At 36.5% G+C, this 19,711-nt stretch overlaps 1 protein-coding gene across 1 annotated transcript in view; it reads left to right on the top strand.

Moving 5' to 3' along the window:
* Positions 1–19,711, top strand: part of LOC106878828 (charged multivesicular body protein 2a) — a 35,613-nt gene that overhangs the window by 1,904 nt on the left and 13,998 nt on the right. Inside the window, exon 2 of the mRNA XM_014928167.3 lies at positions 15,110–15,310. Coding sequence (XP_014783653.1) covers positions 15,143–15,310 — 168 coding nt within the window. The 5' untranslated portion in view covers positions 15,110–15,142. The remainder of the gene's footprint in view (positions 1–15,109; positions 15,311–19,711) is intronic.

The following is a 19,711-nucleotide window of genomic DNA, read 5'->3' as shown; positions in this document are numbered from 1 at the left end:
TCCATTGGGTAGTTTAAAAGCAGTGCAGTTTTCGTAGGAACCATTAACGGAATTGCGTGCAATCGGACTATATTTCCGATCTCAGGATTACCCTTTATTTTAGTTTGCTGCCCACACCTAAGCAACCATTTGACATTCTTGTTTGTGTCTTTTTCCAATCAACCCCGCCTAGTCCTGCAAAATATAAAAAAAAAAAGGTCAAGTGTGTCATCTTCCACTTAGTCACGTTTTGTTTGTGTATATATATATATATGTGAGTGGCTGTGTGGTAAGTAGCTTGCTTACCAACCATATGGTTCCGGGTTCATTTCCACTACGTGGCACTTCGGGCAAGTGTCTTCTACTATAGCCTCCGGCCGACCAAAACCTTGTGAGTGGATTTGGTAGACGGAAACTGAAAGAAGCCCGTCGTATATATGCGTATGTATATATTTGTGTGTCTGTGTTTGTCCCCCCCCCCAATATCGCTTGACAACCGATAGTGGTGTGTTTACGTCCCCGTAACCTAGCGGTTCGACAAAGAGACCGATAGAATAAGTACCAGGCTTCCAAAGAATAAGTCATAGGGTCGATTTGCTCGACTAAAGGTGGTGCTTCAGCATGGCCATAGTCAAATGACTGAAACAAGTAAAAGAGTATATGTGTGTGTGTGTGCGATCTTTGGAGTTGGCATATTTATATACATGTACCTTTGTGTGTGTATACATAGATAAACACACCTACATACAATGTTTACAGAGATAGTGGCTTTAATAACACACGAATTGTTTTCAATATGCCAATACAGAGAGGACTATTAAATGCCTTAAAACATCTGTTTTAAGATCTCTTTAATGTTCTGAGAGTGTGAGGTCACATGCAAAAATTACGTGGTTTTGGTTTTATTATGGTGTGTGTGTGTGTGTGTGCATCCTTTACCCTCCCATTTCACCGATCTGTCACAAGGCTTATGTCATCATATGATGTTCCTCTTTCACAAACATAACCACATGAGGTTGATTATGACACAACCAGAGCCATTGTGTATAAGAGTCAGTGACTTTATATACGAAATCATATTTTGTACACATTTAATCTCGCAGTGAAATTACAAAATTCGTAAAATGGGTGTCGTTGTTTGGATTAGCCCTGATCAAGCAGACCTATAAGCGACAGTATTTCAGTGATAACCATTTGTTTTTCGAGGTGAGGGATATGCACAGCTATATTGTCCAATGAACTCTTTACTTTCCAAAGATGGTTGAGTGGTTTACAAAGATTTGGCTACTATTTCTAGCATCCTGAACTACCACGACTATATAGAATACGAATTAGTTGCTTAACCCCAGGTCAGATTTGATTGAGCAGACCAACGGTCGAAAGTATTTTTGACCATTTTGTCAAAGCAGTTAGCATTCATTTTTAGTTGAAAATCAGGCTTTGTTGAACAGACCTATGACAAAAAGCATTTCAACTGTGACCATCCTATCTATTTTACCCCCTACATAAAATGTACCTAGCACTACATTATATAATGTATTTCCCTTTTTAAGATGGTTGTACATGATTTAAGGGAAAGTTAGCTGTTATTTCTAGTCAGGCGAGTGATCAGTTTCTTGCAGTGATCATCATCATCATCATCCAGTGTTTTAAATCCGAGTTTTGTTCCCGTTAACGGGGGTGGCTGGATCTACCTCAATGCCATAGCAACTGCCCTCACACCATCTCACCATCTTGCCCGGTTTTGGGCGTCCTTTTTCAAACCAACCCTCCCAGTCTCCTCCACCTGTCCCCTCCACCCTTTTCTCAGTCCACCTCACTTTTGTGCTCCATTTACCTCAAGCACAATCTCCCTCCTCAACACATGCCCATATCACCTCACTCCATTCACTCTTGCCAACCATTCCACCGATTCCTTCAACCCCAGCATTCCCATCAAATCCTCAGTCCTCCTCTTATCAAACAGCTCCACCCTGCACATTTCTCAAAATTACCATCTCTCTCTCCCTCAGACATCATGTCTCACTCCCATACAGCATTGCAGCTCTCACACAACTCTTATAGACTCTTCCTTTCATCTTTAATGAGAACCTTTTCCCATATAACAATGCTCCACATTCCCTGAACTCCACCCCCCTTGCTGTCACAGCTGCTTCACATCCACTACTTACATCCACCCTGTCTCCCAAATAACAAAACCCTCTCACCGTTTCCACCTCGTTACATAGCACTTCCACTGGTTCTGCTGGCCCTCCAGCTCCTTTCTCACATCTTCCACAAACAAACTCTCTCGCCAATTTTGCAGTCACCTTCTTCATTTTCGTACATCTACCATGAATCCATTTCTCACATTTTGTTCACATCACATTTGCCATTACCCTCCTCCCATATACACCACATGGATCCACCTTACTCACTAACTTTTCTTTCCACCCTCTCACCATTACCTTTGTCTTCTTGAGGTTTACCTTCAAAACCTTGCTTTCAAGTGTCTCCTTCTATTTCCAAAACTTCTCCCTCAATCCCTCCATTGTCTCCCTCATCAGAACAAGGTCAGCTGCATACATTATCTCCATTATCAATCCCTCTCTTGCACCCTCCATCACCGCATCAACCACTAATGCAAACAATACAGATCCCTGATGCACACCAACTTTCACCGCAAGCTCCTCTGACAGCTCTGATCCAATTCTAACTCTTGTCTTTACCCCCTCATACATATGAGTTCATATTCTGCTGGAGACTTTCTGTTTCACTTCTTCAAGGACTGGTTTGTTGAAGAATTATGAATTCATGGAAATAAGAATATTAATCAAGAACTGTTTTACTTAAAGAAATAAGTATATTTAATGATATAAGTACAAGCATAACTGTGTGGTAAGAAGCTTCCTTTTTATCAATGTGGTTTCAGCCTCACTCCCTTAGTGCATCTTGAGCAAGTATCTTCTACTATAGCTTCAGACCGACCAGTGACCTATAAATGAATTTGATAGAGAAACTGTGTGGAAGCCTGTCATATGTATGTGTGCACATCTTTGTGTCTCTTTATCCCCCACCACCACCACTTGACATCCAGTGTTAGTTTGTTTATGTCCCCATAATTTAGTGCTACAGCAAGACCATCAGATTTAGTATCAAACTCTAAAGAAAATTAACACTTTATTTCATGCTGCTTCAGATGACTCAGCTGGTAAACCTGAGTTGTACCTGTATTTCAAAAGGTCAGCCTCGTCACATTCTGTGGAGTGCTACCTTCAAATTTGACCACAGATTTAAATGCAACCTAAATAACCACAGCATATGTCCACAACACCCCTTACATAATCCCCAACAACCCTACTTAACTTTCCTTTAACTTCCCTATCTTACTTTAAGGATCTCAGTCATGGCATTGAGTAACAACCAACACACACCGGAGTGTGAGTGTCGTGGATTTGAGTGATAACCAACGATCACTGAATAATTTCCCAAAAATCAGGGTTTTTATAACTGCTCATACATGAATTCTAAGAACTGTACTTCATGAAAGATTTCTTTAACAAAAGTTTAGAATTCGTATATGGACAGTAATTTTTAACCAATGAGAAATCAACAATTTCTCCTGTTTGGGCAAACGAACCTATATTCTCTCTCCGCCTCTTATGATTTTGCTACAAGGGAAATATATATATTTCAGTTTTCATCTACCAAATCCATTCACAAGGCTTTGATTGGCTTAGGGCTATAGTAGAAGACACCTACCCAAGGTGCCATGCAGTGACACTGAACCCTAAACTATGTGGTTAGGAAGCAAACTTCTTACCACATACTAACTGCCTGTGCCTGTTGTTTATTGGTTTTTAATCTAAACTATTTTCATATTTGAAATAGGTAAATAGCTAGTAACATAGGACAAATCAGAGCAGCCCATTCATACTAATTACACTCATTATAAAGCTAAATGTCCCCTCTTTCTCCCAAAGAGTTGATCCATTCAGTCACCATAAACTCAGCCCTTGTACAGCAAACAAGGTCTGTTGGTTTACATTCATTTGAAATAATAGTATTTGACCTCAAACCTTTCAAACTCATCCACAACAGTACCTCTTTTGTTATAACAGCCAGACACAACAACTGTACCGGATGACCTTGCATGTGAAAGCAAGGCACCTTGCAAACCTTTACAATGGACCTGATAAACAACTTAATCCTTCCCACAGAACACAACAGCTATTCATCTGAAGCTGACAGACAGTTGTGGGAGCTCTCAGCAAGTTCCATCTGTCTTACCATATCTTGAATATTCCCTGCTGTTCATTCTGTACTGTTTGTACAACTTGTACAGCCTTCAATAGCTATATCAGACCAAGAAGATCTTAAAGTTAACCATAATGTTTAATCTGCATAAATCTCATGGAAAAGTTTGCACAATGTGTTGTCACTGATGCTGAGCCATTCCATTGTTGCTCAGATTCTTCATTGACCATTTATAGATTGCAAAGATCATTATCATACTGATAGGAATTCAGTGCACTCAGCAAAGTGCACTGAATTCCTATCAACCATTTTAGCCTAGATTTCATCCAAAACTGCAGCTATGTCATAAATATAACATGAAGGAAAGCTTGTTTTTATGAAAGAACACTTTAAGAAATATCTGCCAATGTTGTAATTCCAGTTCTTGTTTTAGCATAAACAAAGAAATCATTACAAGACAAAAGGCCCTTTTTCAGAGTAGGTACTGACACCAGATAAACATTCTGACTAATGGCATGTTTCTTCAAAAATAAAAGTAAACCATTCACTCCAGTTTAATCAGTAAATTAACTTTCAGACAAGGAACACTCCTCAAGTTGCTTTACTGAGAGGCAATTAAAATTACAATACCTTGATTCCCAGCATTCATTGTTCCTATCAGATATCAGTTTTCTGTGAAAACTATTGCTATGTATTGAGGTATAGTTGACTTTGTATAACCTTGGACAAGTGTCTTCTGCTATAGCTACAGAGGACCAAAGCTTTGTGACTGAATTTGGTGAATGGAATCTGGAGGAAGCCAATTGTGTGTGTGTGTGTGTATACACACACACACACACACACACAATAGTTTATATATTTATAAACTAATATCAGACAGCGAGAATGAATGCTCAACACTGCATCAGTGCATAAATACTCCTTATTTGTGGTTTAACAAGACAAACAATGGTTTCATGTAGAGAGAAACATCTCAACAATGATCAAGCCTGCCACATGGGAACGTTCGTACACATCTCCATTTTGGATGTGAATACATGGAACTACACAACACTGTGCAGGATAAATATACAGATCATGTGAGGTAATTTATAGGATAATCATAATTGTTGTTACCCTTGCATTAGTCCTGGAATCCTTGTAATGAATTGTGTTCATCATTGACTGTTTAATTCCTTAATCATTTTATGAGAATACTCACACACATTCAAATTTATAAATAAAAATACACATATATATATACATGCTCTTGCATACAAAATATGTGCTCATGCATAGGCACACACACACATCTATATACATATGCACATAGGTATGTATAAATATATTCACATACATACACACCTGCATTATGCATTTTGTTTGTGTATATGTGTGTGTACACATAATTGTGGAATTTCACAGATTTTGGTGCCAAACTTAGTCCATAGAGTTGTAAACGTTAAGTTTGTGTACCCACTGTTCTATGCTGGCATGCGTTGGACTGTTTGACAAAATCCAGTGTGTCCAAGGACAGCATCAAGCTCTGTCTGCTTTGGCATGGTTTTTACAGTTGGTTGCCCTTCCAAACTCCTCCACTCCATGGCACCTTTTTCAGATTTCTTTACTATACCTCAGATCAACCCCAAACATAATTGAAATTTGGTCTGTGAAAATTGTGGAAACTCAATTAAAAAAAATTGCCTATACTTTAGGATGGTAAACTTAACACTTGTTTTTTTCTAACATCATCGCCTGACCCTTCAGCAACTTTAACAGAGTTGATTCTGTTGCAAGCATCCAGACTAAATCTCTAATCTGAGAATAACTGAATATCTTGATGCTCCTCATCCTTTAAGTTATGTTTTCTTCCTTCCCTCCATCTCCTTCCCACAAGTCTCAAAAGTCTTGCAAAAGGTAATGGACGCTTCTTTACCTCCTCTGAGTAAGCCATGAAAAATTTTAACGTGAAAAAGATCACTATTACAAGATCCTCAAAAGTTGACATCTCATCATCAGAAGCTTTGGTTCTTTTGGAAACTTCCCTGTGTTTCAGAAATTTTCTTTTGTTTCAAACAGAACAATAAGAGAACTTTTATCCTGGATAACGATACCAGTCTGTATTAGATAATATTTCACCCAGAAATGCAACATAGTGCTTGCTGCAGGATTTGAACTTTTGACCTATGTTTTGTAGTCCAGTATTTTATCAACTTGGGTATTCCACCTCTAAAATAATAATAAAAGATTACAAAAGATTGAATACAGTGTTATATGAAATATTTTGCAACAGAAGAAAACTCCACAGTTGTCTTTGATTCCATATCATTAAAATTTAACTTTAATCCATCAAGATGTTGGTAGCATCTGCTTGCATACCAGCCCCCTGCCAATAACTCTCTCTCTCTCTCTCTCTCTCTCTCTCTCTCTCTCTCTCTCTCTCTCTCTCTCTCTCTCTCTCTCCCTCTCTCTCTCTCTCTCACTCACACACACACACACACACACACATTGTAATAAATATACTTGTTTAACCCCAGACCAGCTCAGATGAAACAGATTGACTATGGAAAGCATTCCAGCTGTGTCCATCCAGTCTTTTTTATTCCGACAATCTTTCTAAGACTTCTTTATCCAATGAGTCTTTCCACTTTTAAAAATATGGGTGTTATTTCTAGTGGGTTGAACAAATTTACCCTCTCTAACATGAGTGAATGAAACAAAATTACAACAAAAAAACGCAGAATATAATGTTTGATCAATCATAAGACACTCTAGTATATGTTCCACTTAAGAGGACATCACACTTGTCTCAAATAATCATCAATGTTGGGCTGTCAGTCTAGCGGTGAGAGAACACTATTTTTCACTATATAGCTAATTTCTTTATTTTGTATGCTTAATGCTGTGATGATTAATTTGAAAAGTGAAAAATATAAGGTTAAAGAAAGAAAAACATTTCATAGTGTAATTGTGAAGCCTCGTGATCAATGTACATGATCTCATTCTTTCATATAAAAATGTAGCTGTAGCTCACATCTTGGTTATGTGCTCCATTTTGTGCATCACTGTAGTAAAGGTGGTGGTTGTTGATTAGACCCAGGACAGCCTTGAATAAGCAACCTCTCATCTCAATCTTCTGAAAAGGCCAGTGTAGGCCTAATTTCACAGTGAAACTGAATACATACGGATATTATAAGTTCATATATTTTTATTACTTTCTTACATAAGTGTTCTTGGAGCTTGAATTAGATTGGACGAAGAAGAAAGTGATACTAAGGTAGTATGGCAGTAATATTTAGGTGTGTTACTAATGTTTTGTAAGAAGAAAGGTGGGGAGGTAAACAAGTAAGCTGCAGGTATTGTGTGTGTATGTATATGTGCAAGAGAGGGTAGGAGGGCTGAGTCAAACTCTAGCCAAAATGTGCAGTTACACTCCTCACGTATCTAGGCAGTCTTTAGTCTGTATGTTCAGCTTGGGTATTTGATGAATCTGCAAATGCTAGATGTAGTAAACCAATTTCTTGTTTTAATCTGTAGCATTTTTTTCTGCTACAATCTATTTGCAATGCTTAATTATGGAATAGAATTGCAGGCATAATCTATCATAACATTGCATTCATTCATAAGACAAACTGACTGGGAAACAACTATTTTAAATTGTAATATGTATATATATATGTGTGTGTGTGGAGAGAGAGAGGGGGGAGAGAAAGAGAGAGACTGTACAGCTCTGCAAGGCAGCTATTATTATTTGCTGGGATTGTGGGTTCCAGTTCAGCCACGTGCACTTTTTACTGATATGAAAATAAGGATGTACCACATTTCAAGAGTTGCTAAAGTGTTAGATATACACTAGCAGAATATTAATGTAAAAAGATTGTGTTTTTGATTTCATCCAATAGCTAAGATTGTTTAATCCTTTTGTTATCATACTTCTGTTAAAGTATACTGCTTGTGTTTGGATTAATTTTTAAAATATAAAGAATTTAATAAAAAATATTTTGTTCATTGCTTAGCTAGTGTTTGGAACATAAATTAATATGAAATTTTGAAGGAATATTTTAATTTTGACCACATTAAACAGGAAGTTTTTATCTTAGAAACTGAGACAATCTCAAGCAGATTATATATTAAAAGAGTTAAAGCATTTACTGTATACATAATTCTTTCAATACTTTTTTAGTAATTTTAATAAGATATTCATAATGGAGAGACAAAGCTAAATAAACCAGTATTTTCAGTTATGGTCATTTGTATTTAGCTCTTTATTGAACATATTTACTTCTTGATGTAAAGATAAATGTAACAGATAACATCCCAGAAAGTAGAAACGACAAATGTGTATAAACAAATATCATTTTCAAAGATATTTTCTCCTAAGATTGCACCTTCAAAACCATCTCTGAGAAACTTAAACTATCTCAGCACAGACATGGCTGTGTGGTAAGATGCTTGCTTCCCAACCACATGGTTTCAGGTACAGTCACACATTCATGGCACCTTGGGCAAGTATCTTCTACTATAGCCTCAGGCTGACCAAAGCCTTGTGAGTTGATTTGGTAGACAGAAATTGAAAGAACCCCATCATATATATATAAATTGGTACCTTGCACCACTATTTCCTATATATATATATATATATATATATATATATACACACACACACACACACGTGTGTGTGTGTGTCTTTGTCCCCACGATTGCTTGACAGCCAATGTTGGTGTGTTTACGTTCCCATAACTTAACAGTTCAGCAAAGAGATCGACAGAATTAGTACCTGGCTTAAAAAAAAAATATTGGGGCCAATTCTTCAAGGCAGTACACCAGTATGGCCACAGTCTAATGGCTGGAACAAAAGATAGAAGATATCTCAAGAATCAAACACTTCAGAAAAAATACAATTCCAAATGAATTAAAAAAATTTTTTTTTCCGTTTGAATTTAAACAGTTGTATTGTTTTCAACAGGTTCTAGTAATATTTTATTAATCTGAATTTATATTATAATTATTTACTTTACTTTTGCTTGTAAATAATGAACTTATACTGCGTGCTTTATATGGTTACTAAACACAGTGAAACAGTAGAACCCCAGAAAACTAGTAATGTTCTGTTTGGGGCATATTTCTTATATCTATGTTAGCTGGGGTAGTTAGTCTATAGGTGTATAACAAATAATAGTGTTGAAAGACAGGGAGTGTGTAATAAATTATAGTAGTTAGATTGCAGGAGTAGGCTTAAACTCTAACAATAATTTACACTGTATTGGCTTTAGTGGTTCTCCAGTATTTATATCAGGCCCTCAATAGGCCATTAGATATATTACTTTACAGTACTTGTACCAGTAAAGATGGTACTCCAGCATGGCTGCAGTCTAATAACTGAAACAGGTAAAACATAAAAGACATATATATATATACATGGTGGACTTCTACATAGTTTCCATTTATCAAACTCCACTCAAAGCATTCACTAACTTGTAACTACAGTAGAAGACACATGCCCATAAGAACCATATAGTTGTAAAATGGATTTCTTAACCTCTCAGCTATTAAACATATGCATATGACTTCTTTTGCAAATTTATTTCCTAATTTATATTCCACTTGATCGTTAAGTCAGGTGAATCCGATCAATTTTCTGAGATGCCTTAGTCACCAGTCCAATTTACACCTGAACATACTGCACACAGAATATTTGGACAATTAAGCTGTTGTGCACTTGACAAGAGACAAGTTGATTAGACTCTTTCCCAAGACAACTCTCTCTTGCATCTTACCCTTCCTCTCTCTCTCCTCTCTTTTTCTCTTTACCTTGCTCTAGCTTTTTATTTCCTCCTAGCATTTCTGTTTCTCTCTCTCTCTCTCTTTCTCTCTCTCTCTCTCTCTCTCTCTCTCTTTCTCTCTCTCTCTCTCTCTCTCTCTCTCTCTTTCTCTCTCTCTCTCTCTCGCTCTAGTTTTATCTTTCCCTTCTTTTCCTCACTCTTGTTTCCTCTCTCACCAGTCCTCTCTCTCTCTCTCTCTGAGAAGCATTAGTTAAATGTTAATAAAAGACAAGAAGTTTTTTTTTAATTTATAAAAGACAAGAAGTTTTTTTTTTAATTTATTTTACTTTTATTTAAAATAACAAAATGGAGAAAGCCAGTGATAAGGAAGATAGAGAAGATAATAGACATATAGGATTTGCCATTGATGTAAAGAGAATTTGAAGTTTCAAAAAATAAAAACCAATAAATAAATAAATAAATAAAAGAACAATCAAAACACTAATTGTATCCTATTTGGTCTCTAGCATGCTATTTAAGCTGGTGTCTGGAACTTTACTTCCTGAACACTGCTGGGAGCAGGTGCTATCACCCTAAGTTTAATCTAAACTAAACAATTTGGAAGACTGAAAACACCTATGGGGGGTAGGTAGTCTTTCTTTGTTGTTGTTATTTGGTTAGTAACAATAGCCATCCAGTATTTAGATCAACAGCTGCTATAAACTGCTTCTTCAATTTCTCTTGGTTGTATTGCTCTAGCTTCATCTTCTCCTCCTAGCAGTTCAACCTATTCAACTACCAAGGAATTAGTTATCTCTATTTTTGTCTTGATTGATTAATCAATTGGTTGGTTGATTAATTGATTGATTGATTGATTGATTGATTTTTTAAGTCTTCAAATTTATATCTCGAACAGTACTAAAGCTAGTTAGGAAGAGCAAATTTTGTTTTTTAAGTAATTTGGTAGAGAGATAGTATGTGGAAAGCCTTGTCATGTGTGCATGCTTGTGTGTGTGGGAATGCAAAAATGATGCTGCATTTAGTTGCATTTCTTTGCATCAAGAGTTAACTTAACCATTCAATAAATAGAGAACAGTAAAATATGTTCTACAGTCAATATGAACAAAACCCTTCTGGGCAATTCCCTAGCATGGTTGCAGTGTAAAAGAAAATGTGTTTGTATGCATGTGTATATAGATGAGTGTATGCATATTTATATACATGATATGAGATACTTTGGCACAATCTCTTGGTATGTGTATATTTCTGTGCATGTGTGTCTCTACCGCCAGTACCAAATTGTCAACATCCAAACAGCTGCACCCAATTGGCTTATCCCTATGTATACACACATAAATGCACATGTACTTTCAAACAGATAGGTGCACAGACAGTGATTCAAAAATTCTGTAAACATTGATATAGACCAGCTAACAATTGGTGAGTTGAGCTTTTGAATGTAACATTCATCTCCCTCTTCCCTCACCACTTTATTCATTAAGCAACACACATACACACACACAGTTCACCACCATTACTATGTTGAGTGCTCCCACTCAGGGATCCAGTCTAACTACCCTATTGCCCTGCCATTCATACTATCAACCAACACAGATCACTTTGGGCAGTTTAGCTATGTGTGACATGACAAGTGGACACAATGATTATCATTATACTATACTTGTTTTATAATAGTGGATAGTCTCTCATTTTTGGATAATGATAAGTTTTGTAAATTATATAAAATAATGATGATCATCATCATCATCATTTAACATCCCTTTTCCATGCTAGCATGGATTGGACGGTTTGACTGGAGCTGGTAGGGCCAAGGGCTACACCAGACTCCATTGACTGTTCTGGCATGGTTTCTATGAGTGGATGTCCTTTCTAATTCCAACCACTCTACAGTGTACTGGGTGGTTTTTATGTGGCACCAGCACCAGTGCTTTTAACATATCACTAGCATGAGTTTTTTTATATGGCACCAGCACTGCTGTGGTGGATGGGTCTTCTTGGTTAATTGGCCAGGTATATGAAAAGATGTTCACAACAAAAAAGCAGAGGTAATATTAAAAAATATATAAAAACAATACTGAACAAAATAAGAAATTAAGATTTTTATGTATCATTTAGATCAGTGGTTCTCAACCAGGGTCCATATGACCCTTGGGGGTCCATATAAGATTTTGTTGTTAGAATTTATGTACAATAAACTGATTATATTTCTACAATATACAAAATATTTCAACAATTTTTTTTATACAGTGTCTAATGATATTTAATCATAAAAATATAATCAGAGTTTTTAGACATCAAACGGTTATGAAGGTCCCTACCCCTGAGTAAAATAGAAGATCCATAAGCAAAAAATTTTTGAGAGCCACTATAGGCTTCTTTCCTCTACAAGAATTTAGTGGCTGCTCAAAATTTATCAGTCTGATATGCAAATGTATCTGTGACTTAATGAATTATTGGATTTACATAAAAGCTATTTTGAAAATTTAGGTAGAAAGGAAATAAAAAATCTGAATTAATAATAAACCATAAACAAATATTCATTAAAAAAAAATCTCTGAAAGCTATTATGGGTTGATGCTTAGTTCTGGTTTCTTGGTCTTAAGTAGGTAAGAGATAAAACTCTAACTAGGTAGTACTTGATAATCTGAAGCTGCTGCTTTTCTTATGTATTTTTGTTTTTTTTATGTAAGTTAGTGAAAGGAAGTGGGGTGTTCATGCAGGATCTTTGCAGGCCACACTTCCAGACTGGTGAGATTGACACTGTTGGTACCTAGATTGAACATCTACAGGAAAAATCAGAAGTGGTAGAACCCAGGAGGTTGAAAGGCTCACATCTAAAGTTTGTTACTTGATTTTCAGTGGCTCCTCAACATTTAAGAGACATTCCTTTTACATTTATATCACATTTTAATTTAATTTCTCTCTTGTAAAAAAAAAGATATTCACTTGCTGTCATATATCTTGTTCAACAATTCTCAAATAGTGTGCCACAACACACTGGTGCATCTAGATGCAATGTGAATTTTTAAAGATATGATTTAAGCATTAGAGCTTCTGTATTAATACTTCAAGCATCTTGAAAAACATTATTCATAATTATGCTCTGCACAAGTTTGGTTAATGAAACAAACGAATAGTTCTCTTTTTCTCTCTCCCCCACCTAAATTTTAATCAGTAAAAGCTTTCTCTCTAAGATGCACAGGTGCATGGTTGTGCAGTGATTGTACTGATAGTGTGCATATTAAACTCTTACCACTCATTTTAATTTACAAGTGTATGCTTGATAAACTGCAAGAAAGTTTGAATATTACACACTAACTTTGAATTTAAAATATATTTGCTCAAATCATCAATTGTTTTGCTCAAGGGTTGGGGAAAATCTGAAGGAATACTCTTTCCATGTGAAGTGCTCAAGTAATTTTTTTTTATCCAGTGTACCAGTGTTTTTTCTTTTGTTTTTGCTTTCTTTTAATCTTCAATGTGTCACAAAATCAAAAACAACCACTGATCTGGTCAAAGGGAAATTTTCCTTGATTTCTCCAGTCTACATAAGATAAGAAATGTTGTGTACTCAACTATTGTGCCAATCTACTTTTGCCATTGGTCTCTATCCATGACAACATTAGTAGCTTCATTGAATCTAATATTACATCTGACTACATCATCATTAGCTTAGTTAATAATGTATGTGTTTTTATAAACATACTTCACCAACACACTAAAAAAACTCATTAGTTTGATTTGCAGTTGACAGGTAAATTGCATGTCCTATTTGTTCGTCTTAATTTTGCCTTTGATGTTTTTCTTTATTGGCACATATTCCCCATTTTTCCCCATTATGTATTAACTCCTAAAGAATTTTATATTTATTTTCAGAAAAAGTTCTTTTATTTAAATTATGGAAGAACTATTTTAGCCAGCTAAAACAGATAAAAACTATTATTTACTTTCCATTTATTTTATGATGTATCAAAATTATTGTTGTGTTACTGTAATTCAATCTATGTTTAAAAGCAGGTGTTTGAAACTTAGTGGCAACTTTTTATAGGCACCAAGTGATCTCTTAAGCTTTTAAGTATTTAAACTGTCCATACCAGTGGCATGTAAAAAGCACCCACTACACTCTTGGAGTGGTTGGCATTAGGAAGGGCATCCAGCTGTAGAAACTTTGCCAGAACATCTGTTCTGGAGCCTGGTACAGCCTTCTGGCTTGCCAATCCTCAGTCAAACCATCCAACCCATGCCAGCATGGGAAGCGGACATTAAATGACGATGATGATGATGTCCAGCCCCAATATTCAACCTATTTTTATGTTCAAACTGGACATATCTGGCCTCTCACACTTACCCTATAATGATATTCTAAAAATAAACAATCACATCAAAATCTTGAAGCAGTGAGAAATGCATGATTAATTCAAAACAATGTGAATAAATAAGTATCACATTTGACAATAATCTGAATGCTAAAGAGTTAAACAGATCTATAAGAAATCACCCATTACTAAGTTTCAAACAGTTACAGTGTAAAAAGTGTCAGCAACAAACCATTTTTTGTGTGACTTTCGGTGATTAAATGGCTTTACTATGATGTAATAGCATGGCCTCAGATCAAGTCACTTACAAGGCATGACAAATGCTGAAAGTTCTTTTACTTGTTTCTGCCATCTAAGAGTATAGTAGTTCCATATTCAATCCAATAGCTTTAAATCTACTCAAGTATTGTTAACAAAATTGGGTAAACAGAAACTGTATGGAAGCCTCTTGAATTCTACATGTTCTTAAGTAGTGAACTTAATCTGTCATGTAGTTTAAAACCGCCACCTTCACTTTGATATTCTTAGCAGGCATTGAAACCAGATTTTCAATATATGGATAATTCAATATCTTGATGTACTCTGCCTACCCACAGCAGTACACAAGTCATTATTTCTTCCTTTTCATGCACTAGCCTTCAAAGCCCCTCTAATATGTCACAAGTGTGCCTTTTTTCCCTCTGATTAAACCTTATTTTTTAAAGTTTTTGCTTCCTGTTTGATAGTTTCACTTTAAATATCTAAAATTATTTTTGTTATTTGAGAAAAAGTTCACTACAAGAATTTTTTTTTTTTTTTTTTTTTGGTTTATTTTAGAGGTTCCATTTTGTTTGCTTTAATATTATAAGCATGGATTGGCTGTTTGGTCACAAGAAGACGCCAGAGCAGATGCTGCGTCAGAATCAACGTGCTTTAAACAGAGCCATGCGAGATTTGGACCGAGAAAGAAATAAAATGGAAGCTGATGAGAAAAAGATTATAAATAACATAAAGAAAATGGCGAAAGAAGGACAAATGGTTTGGAATTATTATTATTATTATTATTATAACTACTACTATTCCAGCTCTTCATGTTCTGAATTCATTCCTCCATTCACTTATATATATATAATATATATATGTATATATATATATATATATATATATATATATATATATACACACACACACACACATTATACATATATATATATACATAAAAAGAGTTTGTTGGCATTCCGTCGCTTACAACGTCGAGGGTTCCAGTTGATCCGATCAACGGAACAGCCTGCTCGTGAAATTAACGTGCAAGTAGCTGAGCACTCCTCAGACACGTGTACCCTTAACGTAGTTCTCGGGGATATTCAGCGTGACACAGTGTGACAAGGCTGGCCCTTTGAATTACAGGCACAACAGAAACAGGAAGTAAGAGTGAGAGAAAGTTGTGGTGGAAGAGTACAGCAGGGTTCACCACCATCCCCTGCCGGAGCCTTGTGGAGCTTTAGGTGTTTTCGCTCAATAAACACTCACAACGCCCGGTCTGGGAATCGAAACCGCGATCCTATGACCGCGAGTCCACTGCCCTAACCACTGGGCCATTGCACCTCCACATAAAAAGAGTAACAAAGAATGATATTGAGAATGAGGATGGATTGTTAAAGGAAATGGTTCCAAAGAGAGGGAGACGTAACTACTGGCACAAAGGGGATGAAATGTGTGCAGATTCGGCTCTCGTGTAATTGCAGCAATTGAATAGTGCCATTGTTATAATATTGACAGCGAGGTAGGTGTTACTTGTACTTGTGGCAGCATTCACCCAGGGTGAGTTGAGCCAGCTCTGGCCCACAAGTTCACCATGACCCTCACAAATGCTGACTACATCCAACAGTCGAGGTTATAATGGACACCCACTCCTGGTTCCACTGCTGAAGACCATAGACACAAGGGCCAAATTGTGCTTCCATGTCCACCTTTATCATTGCCAGCCACATCTTCAGTTGTCCTCCAGCTTGATTACAGCAGCTGAGAAAGGGAGCAGGGTTGACTGCCTTGCATGTCAGCAGTGAGTGTTAAGAAGGTGAAAGGTGGGGAAAGCTTGATAGGGACAGATTGGATGCAACAGAAGGACCTAGTAAGTATGTAGGTGTAAGCAAAGGTGGCTGTTGCCTTTAGGATCCCATTTCCACTATGAAAGACTGGTCTTCTTGAGGACAGTAAAACACCAACCATCTGAGTCCTCTGTCATCTCCACTGTGAGACTCAACATCTTGAGATTAATCTTCACTATTCACCCCATGTTTTTCTGGGTTTCTTCCCTCAAGTTCCCTCTACCTTATGTGATCAGCACTTCTTTATACAGCTGTCATCATTCATATACATCATGTGTCCATACCAGCAAAGTCTTCTCTCTGGACCACTACATCTGATTCCTCTTATGCCCAATTTGTCAATGCTAGTACAACATAAAAAGCTCTGAGTTCACTCTGTAGAGTGGTTGGTATTAGGAAGGACATCCAACTATAAAATCCCTGCCAAAACAGACACAGTAGCTTTGGGTAGATTTTCTATCTAGCTGGCTCCTATCAACCATCCTACCTGTGTGTGTGTGTGTGTGTGTTACTAGCTCCTTGCTGTAACTTCATATGATTGTTGTAAATGAGTGTCGTTGTCACACAAGGAGTGTCCTTCATTTCCAATATGTTTGACCATGGAGAAATATTATCTTGCTTAGAAACGGAGGGTTGACAACAGGTAAGGCAAGCAGCTATAGAAATTCTACCATCAGCAAATTCCATGCAAGTATCGAAAAGTGGGCATTAAAATGGTGATGATGATGTAGAATAACTGCTATGTTTTTATAATTGACTCTTATTTGTAAATGTTTATAAAGAAATTTAATGTTCTATCCAATTATATGCAAAGTACTTTTAAATATTACACATCATTACTGAACCACAGATGAGTCTTGTTTGAACAGACTTATGATAAAAAGCATTCCAGTTATGATCTTCCAGGGCTGCTGGATCAATTTCTTAAAACACTAGCACTTTGTGTCAGAAAGGAGTCCAAAATAAACATTTTGTTACTAAATTGAAATATATAGATGCCTGCAAGTCAGTTCTAATTTACTTAATTAATAATTTAATAGGATATTCAATAGAATTCTTCCCTTTAAACAATAAAATTGTAAAATAACAAGTAGTACAAATTTTAAAAAATAGTAGCTTGCAGTCCTGAATTGTAGCAAACTCTGGTATTTGTTGTCCAATCTGGCAACCCTGCAGCCATCTTGTCCTTTTCTCGGGCATTGCTTAACTAGGACCACATCCAGTTTGTCCCATTGCTGGTCAAGACAGTAGGATGTAATATGATATGATATGGGCTTGGCTGCTGTTTCTAGCTGGCATCTAACTACAAGGCTGTGCTGAAAAGTTTCTGGTTTTGGATAAAAGAAAATACAGGAGGATCAGTTAATTATGATTTTATGCAACATATTCCCCTATCAGATTCACACACTTATTGCAGCGGGCCTTCAGTTTTTCTAAGCCTTGTAAAAGAACTCGGAATGGTGGGCCTCCAACCAGGCCTTTTGCAATACTCCTTAAAGCCAGGAACTTTTCAGCACCCCCTCATACTTAGATGCCTGCTTGTTAAACTGGTTGCTGGCGGCACTTCTGAACTCTAACTACTTCTTCACAAATCACAGAACACTGATGTAACAGGAATCTCAAGGCTAATTGTTTTTAGATGGGTCACTTACAAAGCAGTAATACTGATCTGAGCCATATGCTAATATGCCACTACAAATTTAATTTATGTGGCACTCTGCCTATGTACTTTTTTTTTTTGCTGATGCTTGTGAGGCATGATTCTTTCGAACACACAGTGTTATGTACTTTAATATATCATATGCATTGCTATACCTCTATATGAAGCTAATTTGGCAGTGACTGAAAGAAATTGGGTCACTGCTTACACCATGTTTTACATGAAAACTAGAAATTATATTTGTATATGTATACATTTATGTGTGTGTTTGAGTGTGTGAGAGAGAGAGAATATTCGTGTATATTCCTTGTTTTTGTTTGTGTATTTGTGTGTTTCTGTTTATATAATTTCTAAAATGTGATGTACATAAACAATAAAACATCATTGTATGTTAATCTCTGTCGGTGTGTGTGTGTATGTGTGTGTGCATGCGCGTGCACTCATGTGTGATAATTTGTTTTAATGCTTACATCACTCCTGCCTTCTTTCAGTCTTCTGTAGGTAGAATGCACTGCAAAACTGAGACATTTGCATATAAAATGAGGAAGCTAGGATATTTATAGACGGTTGTTGTTCTTCCTGCTGCAATTTTCAGTATCCTCAAACTATAAAACGGAAGCGATGCCTGTCTGAAGCTCAATCTCAGGACTAAAAGAGTAAATGTATTTTTGACTCTGTGGGGAAAAAAAAAAAGCCTGTGATCAAATTTTAGAATAGTCTCCCTTTGGAACCAAACCATGACTTCTTTTAACATTAAGGATTAGGGTGATTAGGCTGTGCCAGTATATATAACCTCACTACCCTGGCCCCCTTCCACATGCATGTACATGTACACACCACACACTTGAATTTAGTATGTGTGTGCGTGTGTAAATAAGTAATAACCTTCTTGAAGAATCTGTCAGCTTATCCCCAGAAATCGTATCAGGCTATTAGCTAATAGTAGTAAAGAGTAATTAAAGTCTACTGAAATCCTATAAGCTAAAATTACCTATGTTAGGAAGGTTAGTTCAACAGACTTCTCTAAGAGACCTGATGTTATAACAAAAGAAGCCAGAGGATCTCTACTTCGTGCCAAACGTACTCATAAATTGGTGGTGGCAGTGGAAACAGCAGCAGGAGGAACTGCAATACTTGTAGTGGGAAGAGAAGACAGGGGAAAGAAGGATGGATATATTTCTCTCAAGTGTTTCATGCTCTGCTAATATACATATACAGAAGGTTAGATGCTTTGCAGAATATATAGCCTTCAATAACGCAGTACTGTTTTAGCAGCATTACTGCCCCCATTCCCTGGTCAAATAAATACACTGGGCCCAATATTTATTAAATATATCAGCACAAATTTAGCTATATATTTTAAGCCAAATGTCAATGAAGACAAGTAACATCATAGCTACTGGGGTTTAAACCTATGACTTCTGGGTGATGTGGATTCAGTTCCCACCAGTTGTTTTTTGTTTTTTTCTATTATTTCTTGCATGTAATTGCACCAGCTCCATCATACATTGCCCCCCTCTCTCTCTCTTCACTGCCTTCTCTCATTCAACTACTATTACATGTACAGAATGTTAAATACTTTGTAAGTTGTACAGTTTTCATTGTGACTTCAGTTTTATGACTGAACTTCTTTTGAAGTTGTGGTGAGAGGGGAGAATTGATGTGCGTGTG

Source organism: Octopus bimaculoides, chromosome 4 (assembly GCF_046866305.1).
Source record: "Octopus bimaculoides isolate indiv1 chromosome 4, ASM4686630v1, whole genome shotgun sequence".
NCBI classification, from domain to species: Eukaryota; Metazoa; Mollusca; class Cephalopoda; order Octopoda; family Octopodidae; genus Octopus; species Octopus bimaculoides.
Note: the sequence above shows the minus strand (reverse complement) of the source record. Positions and strands in the feature narration are given on the sequence as shown.